Raw genomic sequence first — 24,568 nt, forward strand, 5'->3', positions numbered from 1 at the left:
TGAGTCTCTTTTCTCAAAGGGAAAAATGTCAGTGCAGGGAGCTCTCCATCTTTAGCTAAAGAGTTGAACTGGGCTTCTCAGAATAACAAAATAGGATGACTAAACCTGAAGGTTCCAAACCTGAAGTGATGCAGACAGACCTATTTACGGAAGCAATGTAGCGTTCTTCACTGGCTTCTGTTAACTACAGTCCTAACCCTCAAGTTCCCCTAGACTGCAGGTGCCGCCCTCTGGCTAGCAGCCTTTCCTCCCTGGATTCTGGGAAGCACACCTGACTGGAACCAAGAACTGCTGCCCTGGCCCCAGTACTGTTGCTGCTTTTACCAGCATCCCCTCCTCTTCCTATCAGAAGTGGAGCTGCTGACCCCCGTAATGCTGCCACTCCAAACAGAACCCCAGAGTTGTGGCCCACTATGACCAGGGCTGCCTCCTCTAGTCCAGGTTATTCTCACATCGTATTGTCTTGTTTTCCTGATTCCCCCCGAACAGTGGAAGCCAAAGATACATATAAACAACAAGATCTTCATCTTTATTGTTACCCTCACATGTCCACAGATCTCTTTTCTTACGTGGAGAGACTGAGCCTTTCGGCCACAACTGCTTTCTCTGTTGAGGATTTTGTAATAGTGGTTCTTGGGAGAGGGCAGTTACAGCAACTTCTAAGTCTCTATGACACCTGGACTACTGTTCCGTGCTCTGTGTTGCCTCTGCAGGAAATGCAGCTTTGAGCCCAGCTCTGTGAGCGCACAGCTCAGAGCCTTCCAAAGTCCTGAGAAAGCTGATTCCAGGGATCCCATGCTCAAGACACCAGCTTGAAGCCAGACCTAGTTACCAGGACTCGGAAGGAGGCTGTGGATTCTGGGGGCTGAGAGCTTCACCGAGCCTAGCATGCCAGCAGGGGCCAAAGTCCAAAGCTGGCCTGTAGGTCTAATCACTCCTGTCCACCACAGCTCTTATTTCACAGTCTTTTCCCTTGATTTCTTCTGTTTCTTCTGTTCCTCATATTCAAGTATTTTCTGTTGGAAATAACCTGTGGGTTCAGATAGATGTGTCAGAGGCATCTAATCTGGCCAGGCCAAGTGTGGAGCGAGGATCAGAAATATCCCCTCTGTCTGCTCCCGCGCTCCCCCGCCACACCCACATTCCTGCTGGGGATTCTCGCCCTCACGGGCCTCTGGAGATCCAGGTATTCAATTTGACCCAAAAAGAGGCCTACAGACAAGGAATCATTAATAGGAATTAGCTCCAGACTAAAACAGCAAACAGCCTCCTGCTGGCTGATGAATAGAGAGACTTCTACAAAATGTCAGCCCAGGAGCATTTTCTTAGGCTTCAGGTTATTTCCTTCAAAACACACTGATAAGGTGACAGCTGTTTTGTGGGCCCCTAGAGAGAAAGGCTCTTTCCTCCCTTCCTCTTCATCCTAGGGCCACAGCTGACTTGGTGACCCTCTCCAGGCTTAGATTGACAGGGGGCTGCCAGTGTATACCTGCAGGAGGGTTCTTGCTCTTCTCAGCTTCCTGGATGAAAAGAGAAAAGAGCTGTGTCTTCACGAACTTCTTCACGAATCGCCGGTTGGTCTTGGAGGTCAGCGCCTTACAGAAGGCCCGTTCTTGGAAGTGGCCTTGCCCATTTGCCTCCCGCTTGATATAGGAAGCATAGTGGCCCACAGTCTTGACAAAGAACTGCACAAAAGGGCCTGAAACATGCTCGTTGATTTGTTCCGAAGCTGCAGGGGACATATAGAGGCCATCTCAGAGGGCAGCAGCCGGATGAAACTACCCTCCAAGTGGCTTTCATTGCAGGCTGAAAGCTCCCAGGGAAGGGGCTGGGCTGGGGTTCATAATTACTGAGGGACTGACTACAATGGGAGACTGGGTAGGGGTTTTCCACCGTTGCTTAGGAAGAATAAGATCTCACACTCAGACTTGCCGAAGAATCCAGGCCTCTGGGACTGGCCCAGGACTGCTGAGTGAGTTCATTTTAGTTTGGAAGGCAATGGTTGGGAATCATGCCCTCCAGTTCTTTGGAGAAACCCAAAATAAGAGGGGCCTAGGACTTACTCTGTAAGTCGCTCCCCTGACTAAGAGAGTCTAAGATGTCTTCCTGAAGTTTGGGTGGTAGGATGTCTTTTTCATCACCAACCTAGGAGAGGACAGAGTGAGCTCAGAAGTCCAGCAGTCAGGGAAGAGGTGTGAAGTTTTGGTCGAGAGCATGAGGAGGGCACGAATTCCACCCCTCCCCACCACCCCCAAAGAACTGGCCACACAGGAGAGAAACGGCAGAGGGTGTTTCTTGGTCTTCACTTTGACTCTAAACATTAGCAAGTCTCCGCTCTACCCCTGTGGCATTTGATTTATGTCCTGGCTCTAAAGGCACTAACACCAACTGCTCTGTTGTAAGTCATCTGTGTCTTCGTGTGTCGTGACTCCTTGAGAGAGGAGAGGTCTTATTAGCATGGGTTCTCATTCAACAAAAGTACTTCGTTTGTTAAAATGAGTGGAACATGGATGAGACTAGAGTGATTGAGTTGGTGGTGAGCCTGCAGGGCACCTGAACCCAGACACTTACTGACATTAAGAAGGTTCCTTCACAAAGGTTCACCAACAGGACCTGAAAGAAACACAGAACGGCTTTATCTCTTCCCCTTTCCTCATAGACCTCAGGAGGACTTCCCATCTCCAGAGGTACTAGTGGAGATGGTACCTTTCAGCCCAAATAGCAACAAAATCAGCATCTTCAATTCTCATTTCCTGTCTGACACTCTCCTTTCTCACTATTCCCCTCTGGAAATCGCAGTTCCCTTCCTGGGTATGAAAAGGTATGAGGGTGTAGGGAGAGGGAGAAGGGAGAGAGCCAAGGGAGAAGGGAAATACAATATGGGGAAATCATAGCCAGTCACTCCTTAATAAAACATTGGTCGTCACCATTGCTTTATAATGGAACATTTAGTACCTGGCACACATGGTAACTGCTCTGCACATCTTATCTCATTTAATCCTCCCAATAGCCCTAGAAGCAAGTGCTATCTCTGTTGTGCAGGTGAGGAAACAGACTCAAAGGAGTGAAGTTGCCTGAAGTCATACTGCTAATAGAAGTAGAAGCTTCCAAGCCTGGATTGTGCTGTCTTTGGGATGGCAGTGCTCTCCTGACAACTCTCCTGCAGCTCTCTGCCCTCTGGTCAGCTTTAGGACAGGGATGCATATCTTTTGATCTTTTAATGCTTGCAACAGCTTTATGTACAATTGCCTGGATAGAATAAAATAGAACTATTTCAAAACCCCCCTCAGAGCTTCCTTCCCACAGGAAACAACAAGAGAAGGAAATGAGCCCAGGGTCAGCAGGAAGAGGGAAGGAAAGGTAGTGAGGAGACCATGTGTCTACAGGCTGCAGACAAGCACAGGCTGGAACCGGGGGGCCTGCTTCTATAGCAGCCCCATCACTGCCTGAAGGGCCTGCTGTCTAGCCCAGAGGCGACAAATAGGCCTCTGCTGGTTGGATTCCAGCCTGCAGATCTGTTTGTTTGATCCTCAGAGTATTTTTAAATAATTCAATTCGTTTCCAATACAGTCATGCGCCGCATAGTGATTTCGGTCAACAACGGTGATCCCGTAAGATCAGCACCATATAGCCTAGACGTATAGTAGGCTATACCATCTAGGTTTGTGTTAAGTACACTGTATGATGTTCGCACAACAAAATCGCCTAATGATGCATTTCTCAGAACGTATCCCCGTTGTTAAGTGGCACATGGCTGTTTTTAAATTGGAAAATTTCACATAAACTTTGGATTTGGGGCTTCTGAAAAGTAAGGAACTCTACCACTGGTCCACGTTTCTAAAGGACAACATTCAGATGGAACTGAGTGCAGCCACCTCAGGCAGGCATGTGCTCAACAGTTCACCATGTTCCCCCAAAGCTCACGTTGGTCATTAAGTGCCTGCTGGGCCTTCTTTTCAGTTTGGACCCTTGGTCTTGATAACAGGGTGAATGATCCCTCCATGCTCCCTTCTTCCAAACAAACAGAAAGAGAGGGACTGGAAAGCGTGCCAAAAGACAGAGCAGGCACTGTAATTATCCGTCATCAGCGGAGAAAAGTTGAGCTCGTCCAGACCTGAAACCACTTGTATGCATAGGCTCAGATGCCTTCATTCAGGGGAGGCTGTTCATTTGGAGGTTGGGAGGTAAGAATGTGCGAAGAATTTTTATGTGAAGTTGTTCCCAAAAATCTTTCTAGTGTTTGGGAATGTTACTGTCCGTTGAGTAATCCCTTCCAGAGCACTTGTGTGGAGTCAAGGAATCCCTTCTCCACACCCACCCTGGCCCTGGCCTCCCTGTCCCTCATCCCCTGTCCATTTCACAGAGCAGCTGCTGAGGAATCAAACAGGCCAAGGCTCCGGGATAGCAGGAGCTGCAGTCCAGCTGGCCGTAGCTTCCAAGAAGCTGAAGCTACAGCATCAGGAAGTTTCATAATTTCTGGGGTTGGGACATTTTAAGTCTTATTGCTAAACACGGGGCTGACACTCTGTCCCAGTTAGTCACAAGGCAGAGGCTTGTTCAAAGGGCGTGTGTACTCAGCAGTTCTGAGGAGGGCTGGGAGGGCCCGGGAAGCGAGGAAGGGAAACAGCCTGCTTCTTTACTTCTCAGCAACACTTGTGTAAGAACTGTGCTAGGTTCCATCATTGCCTGTGTGGCCTCAGATAAGTCAATTGAGTTCTCTGGACCTCGGTTATTTCTTATTTAAATTGGAGAAATCTTCCCATTAGGGCTGGTTCTATGCCTCTTTAGTAGCTTACTTCTGGACCTTGCCTCTCCCTGTGGTAGGCCCTTTGTCTGCACAGAGGGAGTCAATGGTTAGCCAGTGCAGACATGCCTAAGCAGAAGCTCTGGCTTGAGATTATAGCAACATGCTATCTTTTGAAAGTTCCTACTGACCATTCAAAGCAGAACACATGTTTTGAATTGTTCTTCTAACATTGGAGGTAGATTTCTGCTATTAATGCCCATTTTCACCACTGAGCCCTCTGATGTGTCTGGGGCACTGCCAAGAAATAAGAAGCTGACAAAATCAAAGGAGATTTGGACCTGTATCTTCATTAGCCAACTGAGTTCTGAGCTAATCAGAAAGATGGCTCTTACTACAAAAATCTGCATTTTCAGAACTCCTAGTTTGCAGGAGGGCTCCATTAGCTCACTTCCAAGGAATGTGAATTAACTCCAGTGGAGTGTGTATTATATAGACCAGCTGTGCTCATCCATTCAGATAAGAGATGGGACACCCCAGAGCCTACTCATTAATCATTCAAGAGGAGGGAGCTGACGCTCACTGAGCATCAACTCTGTGTCAGGCACGAGGCTAGAAGCTTTATGCAGGTTATTTCCCCTAGAATCCCTAGGAACCAGACACTGTCATCCCCATTTTACAGATGAGGAAGCTCAGGCTTAAAGACATTAATTAAGCAACTTGCCCCAAATCACACAGTTATTAGTGGCAGAGCTGAGATCCGAATGCCCGTCTTCCTGGCTCCCAATCCCGCCCTCTTCTTGTGGCATCATACCTCTTCCATGGGGCTGTCCATAACCTCCTGCCGAAAACGCATCTGTACTCCAACCATGAAGGGAGTGGGGCAGCACACGGTGGCCAGAAGGCTCTCAGGGACAACAGGAATGTAGGTGTGTGCCCAGCTGAAGGGGTAGAGCAGCGCAGCCGCAGCGTGGATGCACTGAGACAGGGTGCTGGGGACAGGGCACACAGAACAAGAGTGAGAGGGTGCGCCCCAACCCTTGTGCACCCCCACACAGCCCACCACCGACAGCAGCTGCTTCCAGAGCTGCCTGCGCCAACGCAAAGGCAAGTATGAGAGCCAGGAGGGTCACAGAGCTTGTGACTACTCGGAGCTGGGAGGGCAGGGCCAGAAACCAGGGGAAGCTGAGGCTCCTCTCATCAAGGATGGGGCCTCTGTTTGATCCTTCTTTTCCCGCTTTGTCTTCTCAAGTCACTACTGGCCAAAAATAAAAGTTGTCTCTCAAGAGAGGAGGGAAGAAGAAACGCCTTCACTCAAACAGATCATTGATTGAGCCCCTGCTGCATGTCACCACTGTGCTGAGGACATGGAGAGAAGGAAACAGAAGACACTCTGCTTTTAAGGAACTCACAGTGTCGCTAAGGAGATAAACATGTAAACACTGGGCACAGCAGAGGGGCGAAGCCCTATTTCCTCATGTCTGTCCACCCTCATCCCCGGTCTTCACCGCTCACAGCTCCCTCTGGCCACTTGAGGTTATTTAAAGTTACCAGGTTGGTGCTTCAGTTAGCCTGGGAAATTCCTAGCTTCCAGGAACCTCTGCTCAGCAATTCCTACCCGGAAAGTCCCCCAGAGGTGGCTCCCCTACCCTTTCCAGTGAAGCATTCCCTGTGTGATTACTGCCTAAGTCACAGCTCAGGCCCCAATCCTCATCTCCTGACGGACACACACACACACAACCCAACCCCGCGTTCTGATTTCTCTATTCTCCACTACCTTTCCCGGCTCTCCATTTCTCTAAATTGCCCCCAAACCAAGGCCAATAAAAACAGAGATGCGGAAACTTTGTTTCAATTCTTAGTATCAAGCTAGCACTTCCTGAGTTAGAAGGCGTGTCTCTGCGAGTCTGGCCAAGGCTTAGGTTGACTGGAACTCCCCTCCCTGCCTGTGCTTCAGAGATCTGACAACACCGCGTGGGAAGGATGGGAAGGAAATGGCGGGTGGTGGGATTGCCCTGGAGAAAGTTAACGCCTGAGACGTAAGTCCTGCCAGCCTTTGCCCATGTCCAGGCCAGCTGATGCCTGGAGTCACCTCCACTCCCTAAACACTCATCTTAGGGGGAAAGGCCAGAATCCAGCTCCAGCCGCAACAGAGACTCTCACTTCCCTACAGGGCTGAGAGTGGGAGAGCTATTTCCAAAGGAAAAGATTAGACCACTTCCCTCAAGGATTAGCCTAGAACTAGTGCCGTTTTGGTTATCACTGATTTTTATAGAATTTCTAACCCACAGACCCCGTCGCCTGCCCAAGCTTCCTTTTCTCTGAAACCCATAACATTCATCTGACCCTCTGGCCTCACATTTGGGTCCCTAACATCCCGTTTCTTCCTCTCTTCCCTAAAAGATAGAACCAGGATTGTCAGCCCAATATCATCAGCTTTCTCCCTCCCCAGACATGAACAGAAGGCCAACCTCTGACTGCTTTATATTTTTTTTCCTTCACCATTCTGTCACATGTCTCCCCATGTCTTTCTCAGACTTGAAGCCTCTAAGAGATAGAGACCAGGACATGACAGTACCCTGCTTCCACTATACACACGGATATATTCAACTGTGAACTTATTATTAAGAATAATAGCCAGCACTTACCAACATGTGCCTGCAGGACACTAGGTACCTAAGGTGCATTATTTAATTTAATCCTCACCACAACCTTATGAGGTAGGTACAATCATTATCTCCATTTTACAGATAAGAAAATCATGACATCAAAAGTTAAGAAACTAACCTAAGAGGAACCATGTAGCTAAAGGTGGAAGAACAGGACTCGAACCTTGTTCTGCTGATTTCAACACCTATGCTTTCAACCACTACATAATTCTACATCCCTTTAAGGTCAAGGAACCATGTCTTATTTGTCCATATCTTCTTAATGGTTGGCATCTGGCAAACAGTTGACACACAATACATGTTTGCTGAATGAGTGAGCAAATGGATAGATGAGATGTGTTTGCTGTTACAGAAGATGGGCTTGACCTTCATACCATTATATGCCTTCCTGCCCTGTCCTCATGCCGGTCCCTCCCTCAGCCTTTCAAGAGCAGAATCATATCTGCATCCACCCTAATTAGTCTGTGCCTGGGCTGGCCCAGGAACGCTTCATGCCCTTACTGAGAACTAAACTGGGAACCTTCTTCAGGCTTAGGCAGCAGTCAAGTTTGGAGGCAGAAGCAGGGGAATTGCAACAGCTGTTTCTCTAGACGGCGCAGATCAAGACCTCGACGCAGGAGGTGAGCACACGGGTCCCACAGCCTGATTTCCTCTGAGGGCCCTCCAGCATGTTCCCTTGAACCCAGGGATGCCAGTCAGTTCAGGTGAGCCACTCAGTGTCTGGACCCACCTGAGACCTTCTGCCAGGAAGATGATTTTTCTCTCCAGCACTGCAGAGGCAAAGATCTGCAGAATCTGCTCAAAACGGAGACACTGCAACAGAGAACTAAAATCCACGTGTTCTAGGTGGGAGTCCAGAGGCCGCGTCAGTGAGATGAACTGTGGGGAAACCAGAGAGTCACCACACTGAAAAATCACACAGATCCCAAAATTCTGAGTCTTGACCAGCCTCCACTCCATTCTCCCAACAGGAGTAAATCCGATCCTGTCTCTCCCCTGCTAAAAACCCATCCATGGTTTCCCTCGGCTCTGAGGATAGCACTGATGTAATCCCTGGCAGGGCCCACACTGGGCGCACCCCACCCCCTCATCATGCCGCCACAGCAGTCCTTTCTGTTCCTTGAGTACATCGCTCTTCCCTCCTGAGGTCCTTCAGAGGTTAGGCCCTCTCCTGGATGGCTCTTCTCCCTTCACTCTCATCCTCCTTTTTGTCTCAGAGGACTTCCTGGGCCACACACCTAGTGCAACATGTATTTCCCATCATTTTCTTATGTAGTATCCTGTTTTTTTCCTTTAATCACAATCACATGATTTTTAATTATATATTTATTTGTGCTTTCTCACTCAATGTCCCCCACTAGACTTTTAGCTCCATGAGATCAAGAACCATGTTCATTTTATTCACTACTTTATATCCAGAAAATAGTTTAGCTTGGCACACGGCAAGCATTGCATACTTACTCTTTGAATAAGTGAAAAGGCCCAGCCCCTCCCTTTATTTTTGCAGGGGGAAGCCAAGGTTCAGAGGGACACACAGATGATCCAGAGGACCAGGGATCAGGACTGGAATTCTGAAAACAATGTTCTGTTTGCTGCCTCAGTCTGCTTAGTGCCTTAAAACAATGGCATCCCCGTGTGGCATGGGTGGGGACTCAGGGGTGGGGACAGGTGATAAGAAATAGACAGATGGCACCCAGGTAGAGATATCAGACAGACACAGGAAGATAAAGGTGGTAATGGGAAAAAGTGGTAGTTTGGGGGCTGGGGACGAAGTCCATCCTAGCACCAGGAACCTCACCTTACATGGTTTATTTATTATAAATAAAAGTCTGGGTAGCTTGAACAGTGAGTTCAAGTACATCCTTGTAAGTATCAGGTTGGGAGGATCAGAAGATCTGGATTTGATTTTCAGCTCTGCCAAGAATTCTAGTCAAGTCCCAGTCCCTGCCTGGCTCCGTTCTCTGTATATTAACCTGGTGAATGAAGGACCGTGATGAGAGGTGCCACAGAAGCCTGCCCCTCCAGCCCATTTTGCTGACCCACCTCAGTGCCCGAGTCAGGGATGAAGCTCTTGAGGGTGACAGTCTTCCCAGGAGCAGGGAAGGCCGCCTCTCGCAGGCCCTGCATGAACGGGTAGATGACTGCCATGGAGATCTGATGCCTCTTCTCCACTTCATCCAGGATCTGCACAGAAAAGGACCACAGGAGGCGTGGCTCAAAGGCATGCTACCAGGAGGGTGGCAGAGACCCCATGTGTGAGGCTCCCTCACTGGTGCAGCCAATCGTCGTGTACCTTCAGGCCTCTCTGACACCTGGTTCTCTCTCTCAACTGTGAGAGACCAGTCTGCTATTTATGTCCTGCACAAGACCTGCTTTTTCCTAGCCTTCTTTTCATCCTCTCTCTATCAACCCATATTCCTCCCTTCTCCTAACATCAACATAAAGCACCTTCCCCAGGAAGACATCCCAGAGTAAACTCATCATCCATGATGGTACCATGTTCTTTATTGCTGGTGGGAGGGGGAGCCTAGAAGGCTGGGCCTCTTGGGCACCACTCGGCCCTCCAACTTCCCCTGGAGACTCCCCAAGGCCAGGACTGCCTCTGTCCTTCAGAGCCCTGCACAGATAAACGCTCTTCCCAAGCAAAGGCTGACGGACTTTCCTCCCTTCAACCTCCAAGGGGCCTGCTGGGGGCAGAGCACACTGAAGCCCTTTTGTGGCCACTAAGACACACCCCACCCCTTCTGAGGGACTCTGCTCTGCTCCTGACTCAGGTGTACTGGCTCTCAGATTAGCTCCAGCAAGAGAGTCCCGGGGGCCTCAACTTCTCTTCCAACCTGGAAGGAGTCGGAGGGAGTCTCAGGACCCCCACTGTATAATCATTCTCTCCATATCTGTTTAGTGCTCTCCCTTTCTGATATATCACCTCATCCAAGCCTCACACCTGCCTGTAAGGTAGGAAGGTGAGGGGATCATTATATGCATTTGACAGATGAGGAAAATGAACCTCAGGGCAAAAGTTTCCTGAAACTCCCAATTCTTAACCTGGGCTCTTCCCACTGTCCTACTCCAATTGCTTTCTCACCTGACTAGAGTGGGAGCAGTGGGTCTCCCAGCAGGGAAGACAGTCCCCTAGGTTCAGTTCCCACTTTTCCCTAAAATCAAGTGGAGTCCAAGCCCCTCTCTGCCTCAGTATCACCAGTGTGCCTCTGCTGACCCCAGCTTTGAGGTAGGAGCTCCACTCAGGGCTCAGAGAGCACAGGCAGGGCAGGCAGACCTGGAAGCTGAACAGGCCAAACAGGCCCCTGAGGAATCCTGTCCCACCCCCCTACCTTGGAGAACAAGCCGAAGCAGCCAATGCAGCTGATGATGCAGTACACCTTGGGGAGGCGAGGGCCGCGGCCGGCGGGCTGGGGGTGGACAGAGAGGTTCCTTCAGTGCTGCAGCCTCCCTGGGGCCTCGCCCGACTGGGGCTGATGGGGCACGAGGCTGGGGGCTGCGGCTGGGGGATTCATGGTAAATGGTGGGCCAGATGGAGGAAGGCCTGGATGCGCTGGGGTCCCATTCATGGGATAAGTAGCAGGGAGGCCAGAGGGGCCACCAAAGTCAGAAGTTGGCCTTGAGGGGTTGGGTGGGCTCACTGGCAAGCACTGCTGCCATCAGCACCAGTGCCATCTGGGGTTAGCAAAGACAGGAAGCAAGAGTGCTGTAGAGATGAGGAAGTGGCTAGAGAGGAGAGCCCTGGAAAAGTGACTCAGAGAGACCCAAGAAATGAACCTAGTTGTCCAAATCCTAGTGTATGTTCTGCGAGGCTCCACGGGCCACAGCAACGAGGCCGGGAGGGAGAAGGTGGAGAGCAGCTTAGGCTGGAGCCTCCCACAGACGGGAGCTGTTGAAAGCTGGGGAGAGCAACAGCTGAAGCCTGGTCAGCAAAGGTCCCCCGGGTGGGCGAGGGGGGGCGTGTGTCTCTGTTCTCGTGGGGTTGCAGAGGGCACTACCATGGCAGCAGGTGCTGGGCTTTGCTCTCTCTACAAGCACCACTGCCAGCGAGCCTTGGCTTTTGCAGCTGAGGCTTGAGCCAGCCCAGCTGTGGAGCCGAGCAGGCTGCAGAGAGGAGGGGGCAGTTCTGGGCTGCACAGACCAAGAGGCGCCTGCAGTATCCAATCTTCCTGCTCCCATCCACATTGGTCAGGACGAAGGAGAAGGTCTCCCTGGGGAAGAGCAGACAAGACCCGGTTTGCATTTGCTCACGAGATTCTATTTTTTTTTTTCAGGAAGATTAGCCCTGAGCTATCATCACCACCAAGCCTCCTCCTTTCACTGAGGAAGATTGACCCTGAGCTAACATCTGTGCCCATCTTCCTCTACTTTATATGTAGAATGCCTGCCACAGCATGGCTTGACAAGCGGTACCCAGGTCCTCACCCGAGGTCCAAAGTGGTGAACCCTGGGCCACTGAAGGGGAGCATGTGAACTTAACCACTGCGCCACTGGGCCGGTCCCTGCTCACAAGATTCTAAGACAGGAAGGTGGTCAGCATCAGAGGGTGCTGAGTGGGGTGAAGTGGGCAAAGGGGAGCTGCTGATTAATAAGGAGAGTAAGAATAACGCCAGTAACTTGTTAAGTGCTTATTAATGTCACGCTCTAAATGCATCATCTCATTTAATTCTCACAACAACTTCTGAGGTGGGTTCAATTATTATCCCCACTTTAAAGATGAAGGAACTGAGGCTCCGAGAGGAGGTTTTTATCCAAGGTCATTCAACACATAGCAGTAAAGCCAAAATTCAAACTCAGGCAGTCGAATTCCAGGGCTCAGGCTGTAAAGGACTTTGCTATGTGGCCTTCTTCGAGGCCAAACACCTTCTTTTAAGTCCAGCTTCTGCCAGTAGCAGAGTCAAAACACAGTGACCCTCAGTCCTAGGGCAGGTAAGAGAACCTCACCTGTCTCTGGAAAGAGGTGACTGGTCAACCAGGTTAACTAAGATCTTTGGCCTTAAGGGACCCCAGGCAAGAAGTTTATGAATGAACCCACTCCAGTCCCTCCCAGCAGGAGGGAAGCTGGCAAGAAGTCGGCCTACACACAAAGGGAGGGGCCACAAGAACCACATGGCTCACACTTGTCCCTTCTCCCCCAATCCCAGATTCCCCCGTCCCAGGACCAAGCAATTACCTGGGATACTCAGTGAGTGGTGCCCACTCATTCCCATCTGGGAAGCAAAACAAGGGGATGGCTCCGAGCAGCCGCTCCTCCTCCTCCTGTTGGCCCCGAAGCAGGTTCTCCCGCTATAAGGAACAGGAAAAGAGACAAGTGGATGGTGGAGGGAGGGGCAGGAGGAGGGCTGGAGGCCTGGTGGGCTTCTTTTGAGGCTCTAAAGCAGTCTGAGAATAAGCTTTTCCACTGACGGGGGCTCAAAGCGTGCCTCTGCCTGTCACTGCACGGGGACATTATTCTGGGTCTGGCTGGAACGACCCCAAGGCTGAAACAGCCCCTCCTGGGCCAAGTCTACAGGACCCTGAGTTGGACTTCAGTATCCTGAAGATCTACATAGTCAGGAAGGGGGCCAGTGCCACGGCCCAGACAGGCCCAGAGACCGGCTGGCTTCCTGGGAGGACCACATTAGAGAGATACCACGAGAGACAAGAAGCAGCCAGCTCAGTTGCCACGCCATCAGGGTTAATGAGAAGGATGTCATATCCCTGCCCCTTCACCCAGTGCTGGACCAGACAAGAAGGAGCCTGACACTTGAGCCGTGGCCACAGGCTGCGCCTGCCCACTAGCTACGTGCCTGCCCACCCTCCTTCCCATCTATCCCAGGGAGGGGATTCCTGCAAGGAGCTCTGGCAGGAGGTAAGCTTCTCTACAGAGAAGGGTGACTGAGGATGGAATTTGGAAGAACTCGGAGTCCCCAAAGGGGCAAAAGAACTAGCCTAGTTTCCTGGCCAGGGAGCCTAGATCAGTTCCTCACAAAGAAGCCAGGCCTAGATTCTGTGGGTGATAACAGAAAATAGGGCTGGGCCTGAAGGAGACAGGAGCGGCCAGCTCAGGGCAGCCCCAGAGTCAAGCCCAGCAGGGTGGGGAGAGGGAGAGAGCACCCGCCTATACCTCTCAAGCAGCCCAATCCTCTGTCTCCCCCTGCCCCCTCCTCAGTCCTTACCTTGGGAAACTGGTAGGTGATCGTGGGCTCATAATCATCCCCTGAACGCTTTTTTTTGAGGGAAACCACAAGGAGGTATTCAAAGAAGTGCTGCCCTCCAGCAAAGTTAGGTAGACAGAGCTCCTGGGCTCTTTCCGGTTCCTTTACAGCTTCCCCCCGATTGTCCTGGGGAGGTCCTGAAACCAAGACACCAGGGCCCTTTTGGTATCTCATTGATGCATGCCTCAAGTAGAGTCTGTGAGGCTCCAAGGAACTTCCGCACCCCAAGGCCGCCATGCCAACGCTGAGGTCCCTGGAGCCTGCCCAGCTCCTCAGGTCCTGGAACAGGACCAGAGCCAACTGGGCAGTTTCCATGCCTGCCCTGGGAGACTCGAAACAACAAGGAGCCAAGAGGAGGAAAGAAACCACTGATTTGGAACCCAAGGAAATGTACTGGGGAGGCCACCTGGGTCGCCCTCTGCCCCAGAGCAGCACAAAGACTCTGCCTACAGTGGGGGCCCATGGCAATGCCTGGAACTGTGCGCCTTGATCAGACTTCTACTTGCTAAATCAGAAAAGGCCCAATGACACGTGGCTGTGACCACACCAACCCCCAAGAAGGGCATGACCAGCTCCCAAACCAACAGGGGAAACCTCCCGGCCCAGTCACATGGGAGACTGGGTAGAGGTCAAGATATAAAAGGAAGAGGAGGAAGAAGCATTTAAGGGAAGAAACAGCCCCATCGACAAGGGTTACCCTGGAACAAAGGAAGTGGGCAATCCAGTCCAGACCTGCACGGAGTCGAGGAAGGCGGTTGCGGAAGAGCCTGAACATCCCGCCTACTACTTGTCCTTCCATCTTCTCGGACCTGCAGGGCATGGAGTGCTTCTCTTTCCTCCAACACAGACTAGCTACAGAAAGCCTGAGAAAGGGGCTGCTGCTTCAGTCTCCAACCACGGCTCTATGAAACCACACCACGCGCCGTCTTCCAGATAGGGGAGAGCAGTTTCCATCCTGTGCACCCAATGGCTGAGCAGGAAGGATGTGACGGGACCCAGGAAGGCAGCAGAACGCCCGTACTGACAGAGGCAGCATCCTGGCACTACAGCTCAGACCTCAGCTCCTCCCAGGAGCCCCAGGGTGTGGTGAGACTAAAAAGGTCATGAGCAAACACCTCCAAGGCCCAGCTGCTTGTGGGCTAAGAGCTCTGAATTCTGGGTTGCAGATTGTGCAATGGTTTTATTTACAAGCTTGGGACAGTGAAAAATGCCAGATAGCACCAGACTGTGGGCACTGGAACCTCACCAGCCCCAGGACAGAGATTTTATATCTCCATAACTTTGATTCCTGGCCTTTCACCTCTCAACTTGGTCAAAGTAATGGAAAACTCGTGCAAGGCCACCTGCCACGCTCCAGAACTTCCAGGACTTCAGGGCTGCAAGCAAGAGCACAGGACCAAACAGTCCCCACAGCCAGGAGGCCATCGCCCCCACTGTAGGTAGATCAAGAGACTTGGCCCACTAATTATCTAAATGGAGAAACTGTCCTCACAAGAGGGAGTCCTGGAAATGAGTACAAATCTACAAGCCTCCTCTCCTGGTGATGAAATAGGAAGAACGTCGATCTCTGAGCTGGAGAGCTCCTGATACTTCAGGATGATCTACAAGGGTGCATCCCTCACCCCCTGTAAATGTCCTAAGACAGACTTCTCTCACTGAGCCCTATTCTGAGCCTCCAGCAAAGAATCCCTCTTCTCAATAGGAAGCACTGACTCAGGACATTCTCCCTGGGCTGGTTAAGGGACTGGCTGCATCAGGAGCCTAAGGGTCGCTCAGCACAGTGGAAAACAGCCGGGTGATCTCCACCCCACCCCGACTCCTGCTCAGTCTTCTTTCCCTGTTGGGCCAGGTCAACAGTTCTGCCCAAGCTAAAAGCAGAGCAGCTGGCCCCTGGGGCTCTAGTGGTATCTAGAGGCTGTGTCTGGAGGCTGGGGAAGAGAGAAAGAATAGCAATAAGTCACCTAGGATTCTCACAGAAACCCTTAAATAAGTGAACGCATGGGGTAAGAGAGAAGGACTTCTGCCAGGAAGCTGCCTCTAAGAGAAGCCAGGAAGTAAAAGGGTTTGGTGCCAGTGTCTGCCATTCCTGCAAGAATTAGAGCCCTTGGGAAGAAAGTGCAGTGCTGGAATAGGGGTGCCTTGCTCTTAAGAGCTCCAGACTTGACTCTTGTGGGCCTAGTAAAAGCCAGTACTCAATGGCCCAGCTGTGACTCCCAGGGGGAAACCCAGTCACAGTAAATAAGGATTTAATGGTGAGAACAGTGACCCAGAACACTGTGAACCATCACCACGCCTTATTCACAACCCGCGTACACTTGTTGCTCAATCTTCAACACCTGTCTGAGGAACAAGCTGATATAGATAGAGAAACTGAGGCACGGGGTGATTCAGGGACTAGTCTGGGACTATTAACAGTATGTGTTGGGGGTGAGAATTATGAGTTCCATGTGCATGCTCTGCCTTCTGGATGTAGTACACACCACACATCCTACAAATGTGGGGTGCCTCCTGTTGAGGGCTTTGAGAACCACAATCTTTTCTCTGATCATTCCAGAACCTCAGGAAATTATTCCTTTCCCTAAATCCTTTGGGTTGCATTTTGAGCCCATTTCCTCCTGGTTTATCATGAGAGCCAAGAGAACAACAAAACTCACAAACTCAAACAAAAAAAAAGTTAATAGACTTTTGGGCTGAGGCTCCAGAAATCCAGAAAAAGATTCCTTTCTCCTCCCTTTCAACAGAAGAGGAAAGCAGAAGAGAAAACATCCATCAAATACACGTTTAATATAGCTCATCTCATTGAATCTCCAATGCCCTAGAAAGGAATTATTATCCTGAGTTTTCAGTTGAGGAGGGAGCCACCCTTTCTAGGGAAGTCAGGAGTCTGGTTACACTTGTTCCTCCACCCGGAAGCCACTCCCACAGCCACCTGAAGAAAGCCCCAGAACCAGCTAGAATAGGTAAGAGGACATTCTGGAACCTCCATCTGGAAAGCTGGCCCTTCTTCTTCTGGCTCAGCAGCTCTCAACCCAGAACCATCACCACTGCCACTCCCCCCACCAGGATGATCTGCACATGCGTACACACACACACACACACACACACCCTCCTACCACACGATTACCCTGGGGCCAAAAGGGCAAAAGGAGGGGAACTCCCCAGGAAGGTGGAGGATGGTATACAAGATGAAAAGGGCACACTCTCCTGGACAGACAGGTGCCAGACCTCAGAACAAGAAATACAGCTGCTCATGTCACAGTTCCTCAGTGTCCAGGAAGCTGCTCCAGGCACAATCATCAGGCCTGTTTGGGGGCCCAGGTGGGTGGGAACAATTGGCCTGTCTCCTCTGGGCTGCAGGGAGCAGACCCCTTCCATTCACACAGCCTTCTGAGGGTTGAGGGAGACCAGGAAAGACCAGGCCAGTGCTCTCCAGAGAAGAGAGGACCCCAGCGCCACCCTGCATTCTGTGCCGGCCACTGTGCCATCCCAGGCCTCTGCGCCGACTCATGGTCTCTGACCTCTCTGCCTTGAAGTGGGTGGAACGACCAGATACTGGAAACCTGTGTTTAGGGAGAACAGCAAGGGGGGCAGGGGTGACGGCAGAAGGAGCACGGATCACACCCCCAGGTCTCCCTAGCTCTGGGGCTTGGAGCAGGAAGGGGTCTCGCTCCACCTCTTGACTTGCCAGTGTTAGAAGGGGTGGGATGTCTGGGAATGACGCTTGCTTATTTTTCAATTGGCTCTTTTCTCCTCAGAAGGTGAAACCTCTGGGCAAAGTATCCAAGGGTTACGGCTGCTCAGCCATAGGACCCACGGGCTAGTGGTAAGCAACAACAAATGTTTGTTGAATGAATGGAAAAATGAATGAATTCCGAATTGCCTTTCTTCCAACGCCCAGCACCCCTGCTAAGAAGAACAGAAATGAATATCGATTTCTAACTTACTCCCCACAACCCTAGAGGGGCAATTATTCTCACTTCACTGACGGGCAGTCGGGGGATATGGGAGGCGTGACCTGTCTGGTTCACAAACTAAGGAAGCAGCTGAGCACGTTCTAGCCCAAGTCCCGCTCGCGCCACGCTCTCCAGGGCTCCTCGCCGCCCGCGGGTAGGGGTGGTAACGACGTAGGGGAGACGAGCTGCTGTAGCCCGTGGCGACCTGCGGGGCAGGGGCGCGCGCCTGCGTCCCGCCTGGCTGGGCTCCGGGGCGGGGCGGCCGCGGGTCCGAGGCGGGGTCTCCCAGGAGGGCTCTGCGGCACGGGTGCTTCAGGCACCCTGCGGTTGCGCCGCAAGCTTCCTGCTGGAAGGACACGTGGCCCCGGGGCCCCACAACGGTTTCCTCTGGCCGGCCGCCTCCCCCCACCCACGCTGCCTGGACACTCCTCCGACCTCCGACCCAGTACCCACCTACCCCTTTCCACCTCTACCTGCGCCCTCTCTCCAGCTCCCTGACCCCTGCCCAGCCCTCCTCAAGGCCCCTCGCAGTGCCCCCAGCTCCCGACCCTCCGCGCCCTCCCCTGGCCCCCGCGCGGGCAGCCTCCTGTCCTGTCCCGGTCCCCGCGCTGCCCGCGCCCCGGCCCCGGCGCGCCCCAGCCCGGCACTAACCCCCATGGCCGCGCTTCAGTCTCAGGCTGGCTCGGAGGCGGCGGCCGAGCCCATCCATGGCCCCTGAGTGCCCGGCGCCCGCTCCCGGGTCCGCGCCGGCCCCGCCCCCCCGTGCGCGACCTCCGCGAGCCCCGACACTTTCACTTTCACGCGGGGGGAGGTCGGGGGGACAGGCCTGGGGCGGGGCCGGCGGCGCACCTTCCGGACTGCGGCCCAACCCCCGGCGCACCTGGGCGGGCCCGCTCTTCCTTCGGCCCGGGCAGGGCGGCGTGGGGTGACAGAGGGCGCTCGACGCGCGTCCGGGTGGAGGCGGCGCCGCCTCGTTCCCACCCTCTGTGGGGCGCCCCGGGAAGCTAGACTTTCCGAGCCCCGCAGTCCCCGAGCGCGCGGGGTCGAAGTCACCCCCTACCTTCGGCAAGGACCGAGAGTGCCCTGTGGGCATCGGTGCACCTTCCAGGTGGCTCCGGACTCAGCCCAGAAGCGGCTGGAGTTTTCAGAGTTGTCGCACCTTTCCAACCCCTCCATCTCTCTCCCTGCAACTGCTTTAGCCTCTGGCCATTTCTAGATCTCTTGTCACATTTGACCTTCCACCCGCGGGACACGTGTCCCTGCGTTGCTCTTGTCCCTACTTCACTTTCCTAGCGAACCGACGGGAGCCCTCATAGGCTCCTGAGGAGGGACTAGAGATGTGGCTTAGTGTCCTAACCCTGCCTTCCATATAACATGTTCTTGGGGGATCAGCAAAACTGGGGTAATTCCTGCCCTGCCACCCCACAGAGATGTGAAAGTGAAGGAATAGAAAGCTCTTTGTAAAGTCTTACGTGCTACAAATCTCAGGGATGATGATGATGATGATAATGGCACTGATGATGGTCGCAGCTATCCACACTTCCCTTCTTCTAATCCCCAATCCTAACACAGCCTTTCAGCTCGTCCTCCACCCTTCTTACCTTCATTGCCTTCCAAACACACCCAGACCTCAGGCTTCAGCTGTCGGGCATGAAAATTTGCATCTGCTAAACCCCATTTGCTCTGGGGCATCTGCCCTGGCTTCCCTCGCCCTCCCAGAACCTGTACCTGTAGGGTGAGAAGGGTGGACGGAGTGCAGAGTCCATCTGAAGTTTCTCCATTCACAGAGGTTTTAGCCTCAGTTTCAGGTGTGAGACGCAGAGGGAAGAAGACACTGTGGCAGAAATATGTCTGGGATCTATGGAATTGACCCCCAGATTTACAGCCCCTTCTCTCTCCCATGCATGGCCTCCAGGTGACTCTCCTGTCACAGACTATGGATGAGCAGGGGTGAGGAATCCAACCCTGGTATTAAACTGTCTGGTCTTAGCCCGGAGGTTCTAAATGTTGTCTCTACTCTGGGCCTATGCAATTTTGTACTTAATTACACCGTCTGTTTCTGTTCCCTATTCTCTGTGTGTTCCCATACGCAAGGACACATCTCTTCCTCAAGTCCCTTCTCTTGGCTGCATCGGTGTTTTATGCATCTCTGCGTAAGTGTAGTGGTCATTCATGATAAACTTGTCCAGTTGGTTGAATATGATTGTGCCTTAATCTTCCCAATCTATTTTATGGTGGTTCCAACCAAACTACTCCCTTCCTTTAAAAACAGATGAAGAAATATATGCATATGTACACAAAAAGACATGCTCAAGAATATTCATGGAAATCTTAGTAGAAATAACCTCAAATGTCCATGAACCATGAAATGGATGAATTGCAGCATAGTCTTACAATGGAGTACTATACAGGGGTAAAAATGAATGAACCACTGCTGCATGCAATAGCATAGCTACCTCACACAAGCATAAGGTCAAGCAAAAGAGCCAGACACAAAAGAGCACATAATGTAAGCTTCCATTTATGTAAAGTTAAAAACAGGCAAAAGTAATATATCAAATAAGAAGCCAGGATGATGTTACATCTAGGGAGGAAGGAGGGAGTAATGACTGGGAGAATACCGTAGGGCTTCTGGGGTGCTAGTGACATCCTGTTTCTTAACCTGGTGGCAGTTACATAGGTGTGTTCCCTATGTGATCATTCTTTGCACGGTACACTTATATGCACTTTACTGTGTGTATATGAAACTAGTTTAAAAAGTTTTTTTTTAAGTATTCATTAAGATGTTAGGGTAACATAAATGGAGGCATAAGCTAGTTGAGTTGAGAATGAACTGAGAAATTATTGGGATGTAAGGAAGTAGAGGGAATAACTATAAATCTTTGTTTTCTGAGAAGTGTGGATAACAATAGGAAAAAGTCAATCAGTCCATAGTTAGAAGGAGATTTGAGTTTAAAGCAGTGGATTAAGGTGGGAGAGATTAGAACGTATTTATGGGCACAGGGGTAGGAACCAGCAGGGACGGGATGGAAAGTACAAGAAAGAGAGCGGCAGATGGAACAGGGTCTGAGAGGAGAGGGAGAAGGAAGCCCGGGGCTTAGGTAGAAGAGTGGCTTAAATGGGAAAAGAGAACTTTATCTGAGGGGAAGAAAAGAGATGAGAATGGGTGTAGGTGTTGATTCATTTGTAGATGAGGAAGTGGGAAGTTAAAGGAAAAAGCAAGAAGCCTCAGTTTCTGTTAAGAGAAAAGTTTTTCCCTCTTTTCTCTGTGCAGTTGCCGTCTCCCACTCTATCCCTCGGGTTCTCCCGGTCTGGCTGTGGAATGGAAGAAAATGACACCATCTTCTGTTCTTGAGGGTCTTGAAGGCCACAGATAAATTTTATTGAGAGAGGCAGTGTGGCATACCAGAATAACCGACTTAGCCCCGCGCTGCCTTTTGCCCGTCCTGCAGGCTCGGGTTAGGCATTTCCTGAGCCTCACTCTCCAAAATGATAGTCACCTTGCAGGGTGGTTGTGAGGACTAGAGAGAATAAGATCTGTAATCCAGATGTCCAAACTCTCCACACCCTGTATGCCTAAATCACTGTAGTCTCAACTCCATCTCTTTTAATTGCAGAAGTATCGTCTATTAACAGGTCCTGTTTCCAGATACTTCTGGGAAACCCTTAACAAGTGTTTACATGCTCCCCAGACTATTTCTGGTAGTTTCTTCTCATCAAAATCTGCCATAGGGATCCAAATTATTACTTTCCCTTTCTGAAGTTACCCTCATTTGTCTCAAGACAGACTGCCGCTGCTCTCCCCTGTGCCATTTTGCCCAACTTGGACATAGGCCCTATCTCCAGTTCCCTGCAGTGATAGCCGAGATCATGAAATAAAGTTTGTTCGGATTTGCCAAAGGCTTTGTAATAATAGAAGGGTATTACACAAGGGAGAACTTAAAAATGAAGTACCCCTGCTCTTGGGGTCTGCAGAGGGGTCTTCTCTCGGTCACTTCTCTGCCTACCCCTAGGCCCATCCCCACACTGCAGGGACCAGCTGACCTGACTGCAGTGGAAATGCCCTTGAGTCCAGCCCTGCCTCAGTATTCACATATTCCAGAATGACTGTTTCTTATATTCAAGGGGGGGACCTCGCCCCATACACAGGATGTGATCTTGTCCTTTGGCACAAAGACACCAGAACAACAAAAACAAAAGCAAAAAACTTCCAAGGAACGGGCCCTTTAGTACGGAATAACACTGTCAATAGTCCTAGACAATTCCTCTTCACAGCTTGAGGTGAACCGGAGCTCAACCATCCGTCTGTCCTTCAAACCGTCTTGGCTTACGATCTTCCATGAGAAATGACTTGAACAATAACCCATACATCTGCCAGGAGTAAGCACTGAGAGCCAGGATGAGGAAAGGACGTCTGAATACTGGGAACAAAGACAACCTTTTACATTACCACAAAGAGCTCCTGGAGCCAAAATTCTCAACTCTCTCTCTCCTAGACAAGGGTCTCTGTTCTATATTTGGGTAACCTTGACCAACCCCTCCCCATTTACATCAGATCTCCTGTTACAACCTCAGGTCACACCATTTTCTTTGTTTCCTTAAAAGCCCTTAAAATGATTGGTAGTTAGTTACACATATATTTCTGATTAGTTCAACTACTTTCTCCCTTTCTGGAGTCATCCCCAGGAGGCATGGATCGTGTCTCTTTTGCTCACCTCTGTGTCCCCAGTGCCTAGCACAGTCCCAGGCACACACTAGGTAATCAGAAGATATTTCTTCCCACAGCCAACATCATACTCAATGGACAAAAGCTGAAAGCCATCCCTCTGAGGACAGGAACAAGACAAGGGTGCCCACTTTCACCACTCCTATTCAACATAGTACTGGAGGTGCTGGCCAGAGCAATTCGGCAGGAAAAAGAAATAAAAGGAATCCAAATAGGTAACGAAGAAGTAAAACTCTCGTTGTTTGCAGACGACATGATCCTATACATAGAAAACCCCAAAGAATCCACAGAAAAACTATTAGAAATAATCAACAACTACAGCAAAGTAGCAGGGTATAAAATTAACGTGCATAAATCAGTAGCATTTCTATACACTAACAATAAACTAACAGAAAAAGAACTCAAGAACTCTATCCCATTCACAATCGCAACGAAAAGAATAAAATACCTTGGGATAAACTTAACCAAGGAAGTGAAGGATCTATACAATGAAAACTACAAGACTTTCTTGAAAGAAATAGGCGATGACATAAAGAGATGGAAAAACATTCCTTGCACATGGATTGGAAGAATAAACATAGTTAAAATGTCCATACTACCTAAAGCAATATACAGATTCAATGCTATCCCAATCAGAATCCCAAGAACATTCTTCACAGAAATTGAACAAACAATCCTAAAATTCATATGGGGCAACAAAAGACCGCAAATTGCTAAAGCAATCCTGAGCAAGAAAAACAAAGCCGGCGGAATCACAATCCCCGATTTCAAAACATACTACAAAGCTACAGTGATCAAAACAGCATGGTACTGGTACAAAAACAGGTCCACAGATCAATGGAACAGAATTGAAAGCCCAGAGATAAAACCACACATCTATGGACAGCTAATCTTCGACAAAGGAGCAGAGGGCCTACAATGGAGAAAAGAAAGTCTCTTCAACAAATGGTGCTGGGAAAACTGGACAGCCACATGCAAAAGATTGAAAATTGACCATTCTTTTTCACCACACACCAAAATAAACTCAAAATGGACCAAAGACCTAAAGATTAGGCCTGAGACAATAAGTCTTTTGGAAGAGAATATAGGCAGTACACTCTTTGACATCAGTTTCAAAAGAATCTTTTCGGACACTGTAACTCCTCAGTTGAGGGAAACAATAGAAAGAATAAACAAATGGGACTTCATCAGACTAAAGAGCTTCTTCAAGGCAAGGGAAAACAGAATTGAAACAAAAAAACAGCTCACTAATTGGGAAAAAATATTTACAAGCCACTTATCCGACAAAGGGTTAATCTCCATAATATACAAAGAACTCACACTGCTTAACAACAAAAAAACAAACAACCCGATCAAAAAATGGGCAGAGGACATGAACAGACATTTCTCAAAAGAAGATATGAATATGGCCAATAGACACATGAAAAGATGTTCATCATCGCTAATCATCAGGGAAATGCAAATCAAAACTACACTAAGATATCACCTTATCCCCGTTAGATTGGCAAAAACATCCAAAACCAAGAACGACAAATGTTGGAGAGGTTGTGGAGAAAGAGGAACCCTCATACACTGTTGGTGGGAATGCAAACTGGTACAGCCACTATGGAAAACAGTATGGAGATTTCTCAAAAAGTTAAAAATAGAAATACCCTATGACCCAGCCATCCCATTACTGGGTATCTATCCTAAGAACCTGATATCAGATATCTCAAGAGTCCGTTGCACCCCTATGTTCATCGCAGCATTATTTACAATAGCCAAGACGTGGAACCAGCCTACATGCCCAGAAACTGATGATTGGATAAAGAAGATGTGGTATATATACACAATGGAATACTACTCAGCCAAAAAAAAAGACGAAATTGGCCCATTCACAACAACGTGGATGGACCTCGAGGGCATTATGTTAAGCGAAATAAGTCAGTCAGAGAAAGACGAACTCTATATGACTCCACTCATAGGTGGAAATTAGTATATTGAGAAGGAGATCTGATCGGTGGTTACCAGGGAAAAGGGGGGGTGGGGGGAGGGTACGGAGGGGGAAGTGGTGTACCCACAACATGACTAACAAAAATGTACAACTGAAATCTCACAAGGTTGTAATCTATCATAACATTAATAAAAAAAAAAAAAAGAAGATATTTCTTGAGTGAATAAATGGATGCATGAATAGATGTGTAGTCTGCCTTAAGCTTCCATTTCTAAAGAGACAGAAAATTACTTGAAGCATTTTTGTTCTCCTGGGTTCTACTCAGGGCAGACGCTTAGGTTGCCTA

At 50.1% G+C, this 24,568-nt stretch overlaps 1 protein-coding gene across 3 annotated transcripts; it reads right to left on the minus strand.

Annotated features, from left to right (window-relative positions):
- Nucleotides 1-508: 508 nt before the first annotated feature.
- Nucleotides 509-18,671, minus strand: DENND2D (DENN domain containing 2D). Of its 3 annotated transcripts, none has more exons than XM_046645558.1 (12): nt 18,215-18,671; nt 13,572-13,747; nt 12,587-12,699; nt 11,555-11,624; nt 10,746-10,823; nt 9,457-9,597; nt 8,144-8,292; nt 5,559-5,736; nt 2,572-2,613; nt 2,064-2,145; nt 1,490-1,729; nt 509-1,030 (listed from the first exon to the last, which is right to left on the minus strand). In XM_046645558.1, the coding sequence occupies exons 1-12, from the start codon at nt 18,654-18,656 to the stop codon at nt 954-956; spliced, it is 1,788 nt and encodes a 595-aa protein (XP_046501514.1). In that variant the 5' UTR covers nt 18,657-18,671; the 3' UTR covers nt 509-953. The 3 variants fall into 3 exon arrangements, with proteins under 3 accessions (XP_046501514.1, XP_046501516.1, XP_046501515.1); XM_046645560.1 differs by lacking the exon at nt 18,215-18,671 and adding an exon at nt 14,343-15,143; XM_046645559.1 differs by lacking the exon at nt 10,746-10,823.
- Between the last annotated feature and the right edge of the window lie 5,897 nt (nt 18,672-24,568).

This window comes from Equus quagga, chromosome 18 (assembly GCF_021613505.1).
Source record: "Equus quagga isolate Etosha38 chromosome 18, UCLA_HA_Equagga_1.0, whole genome shotgun sequence".
Lineage (NCBI taxonomy): Eukaryota > Metazoa > Chordata > Mammalia > Perissodactyla > Equidae > Equus > Equus quagga.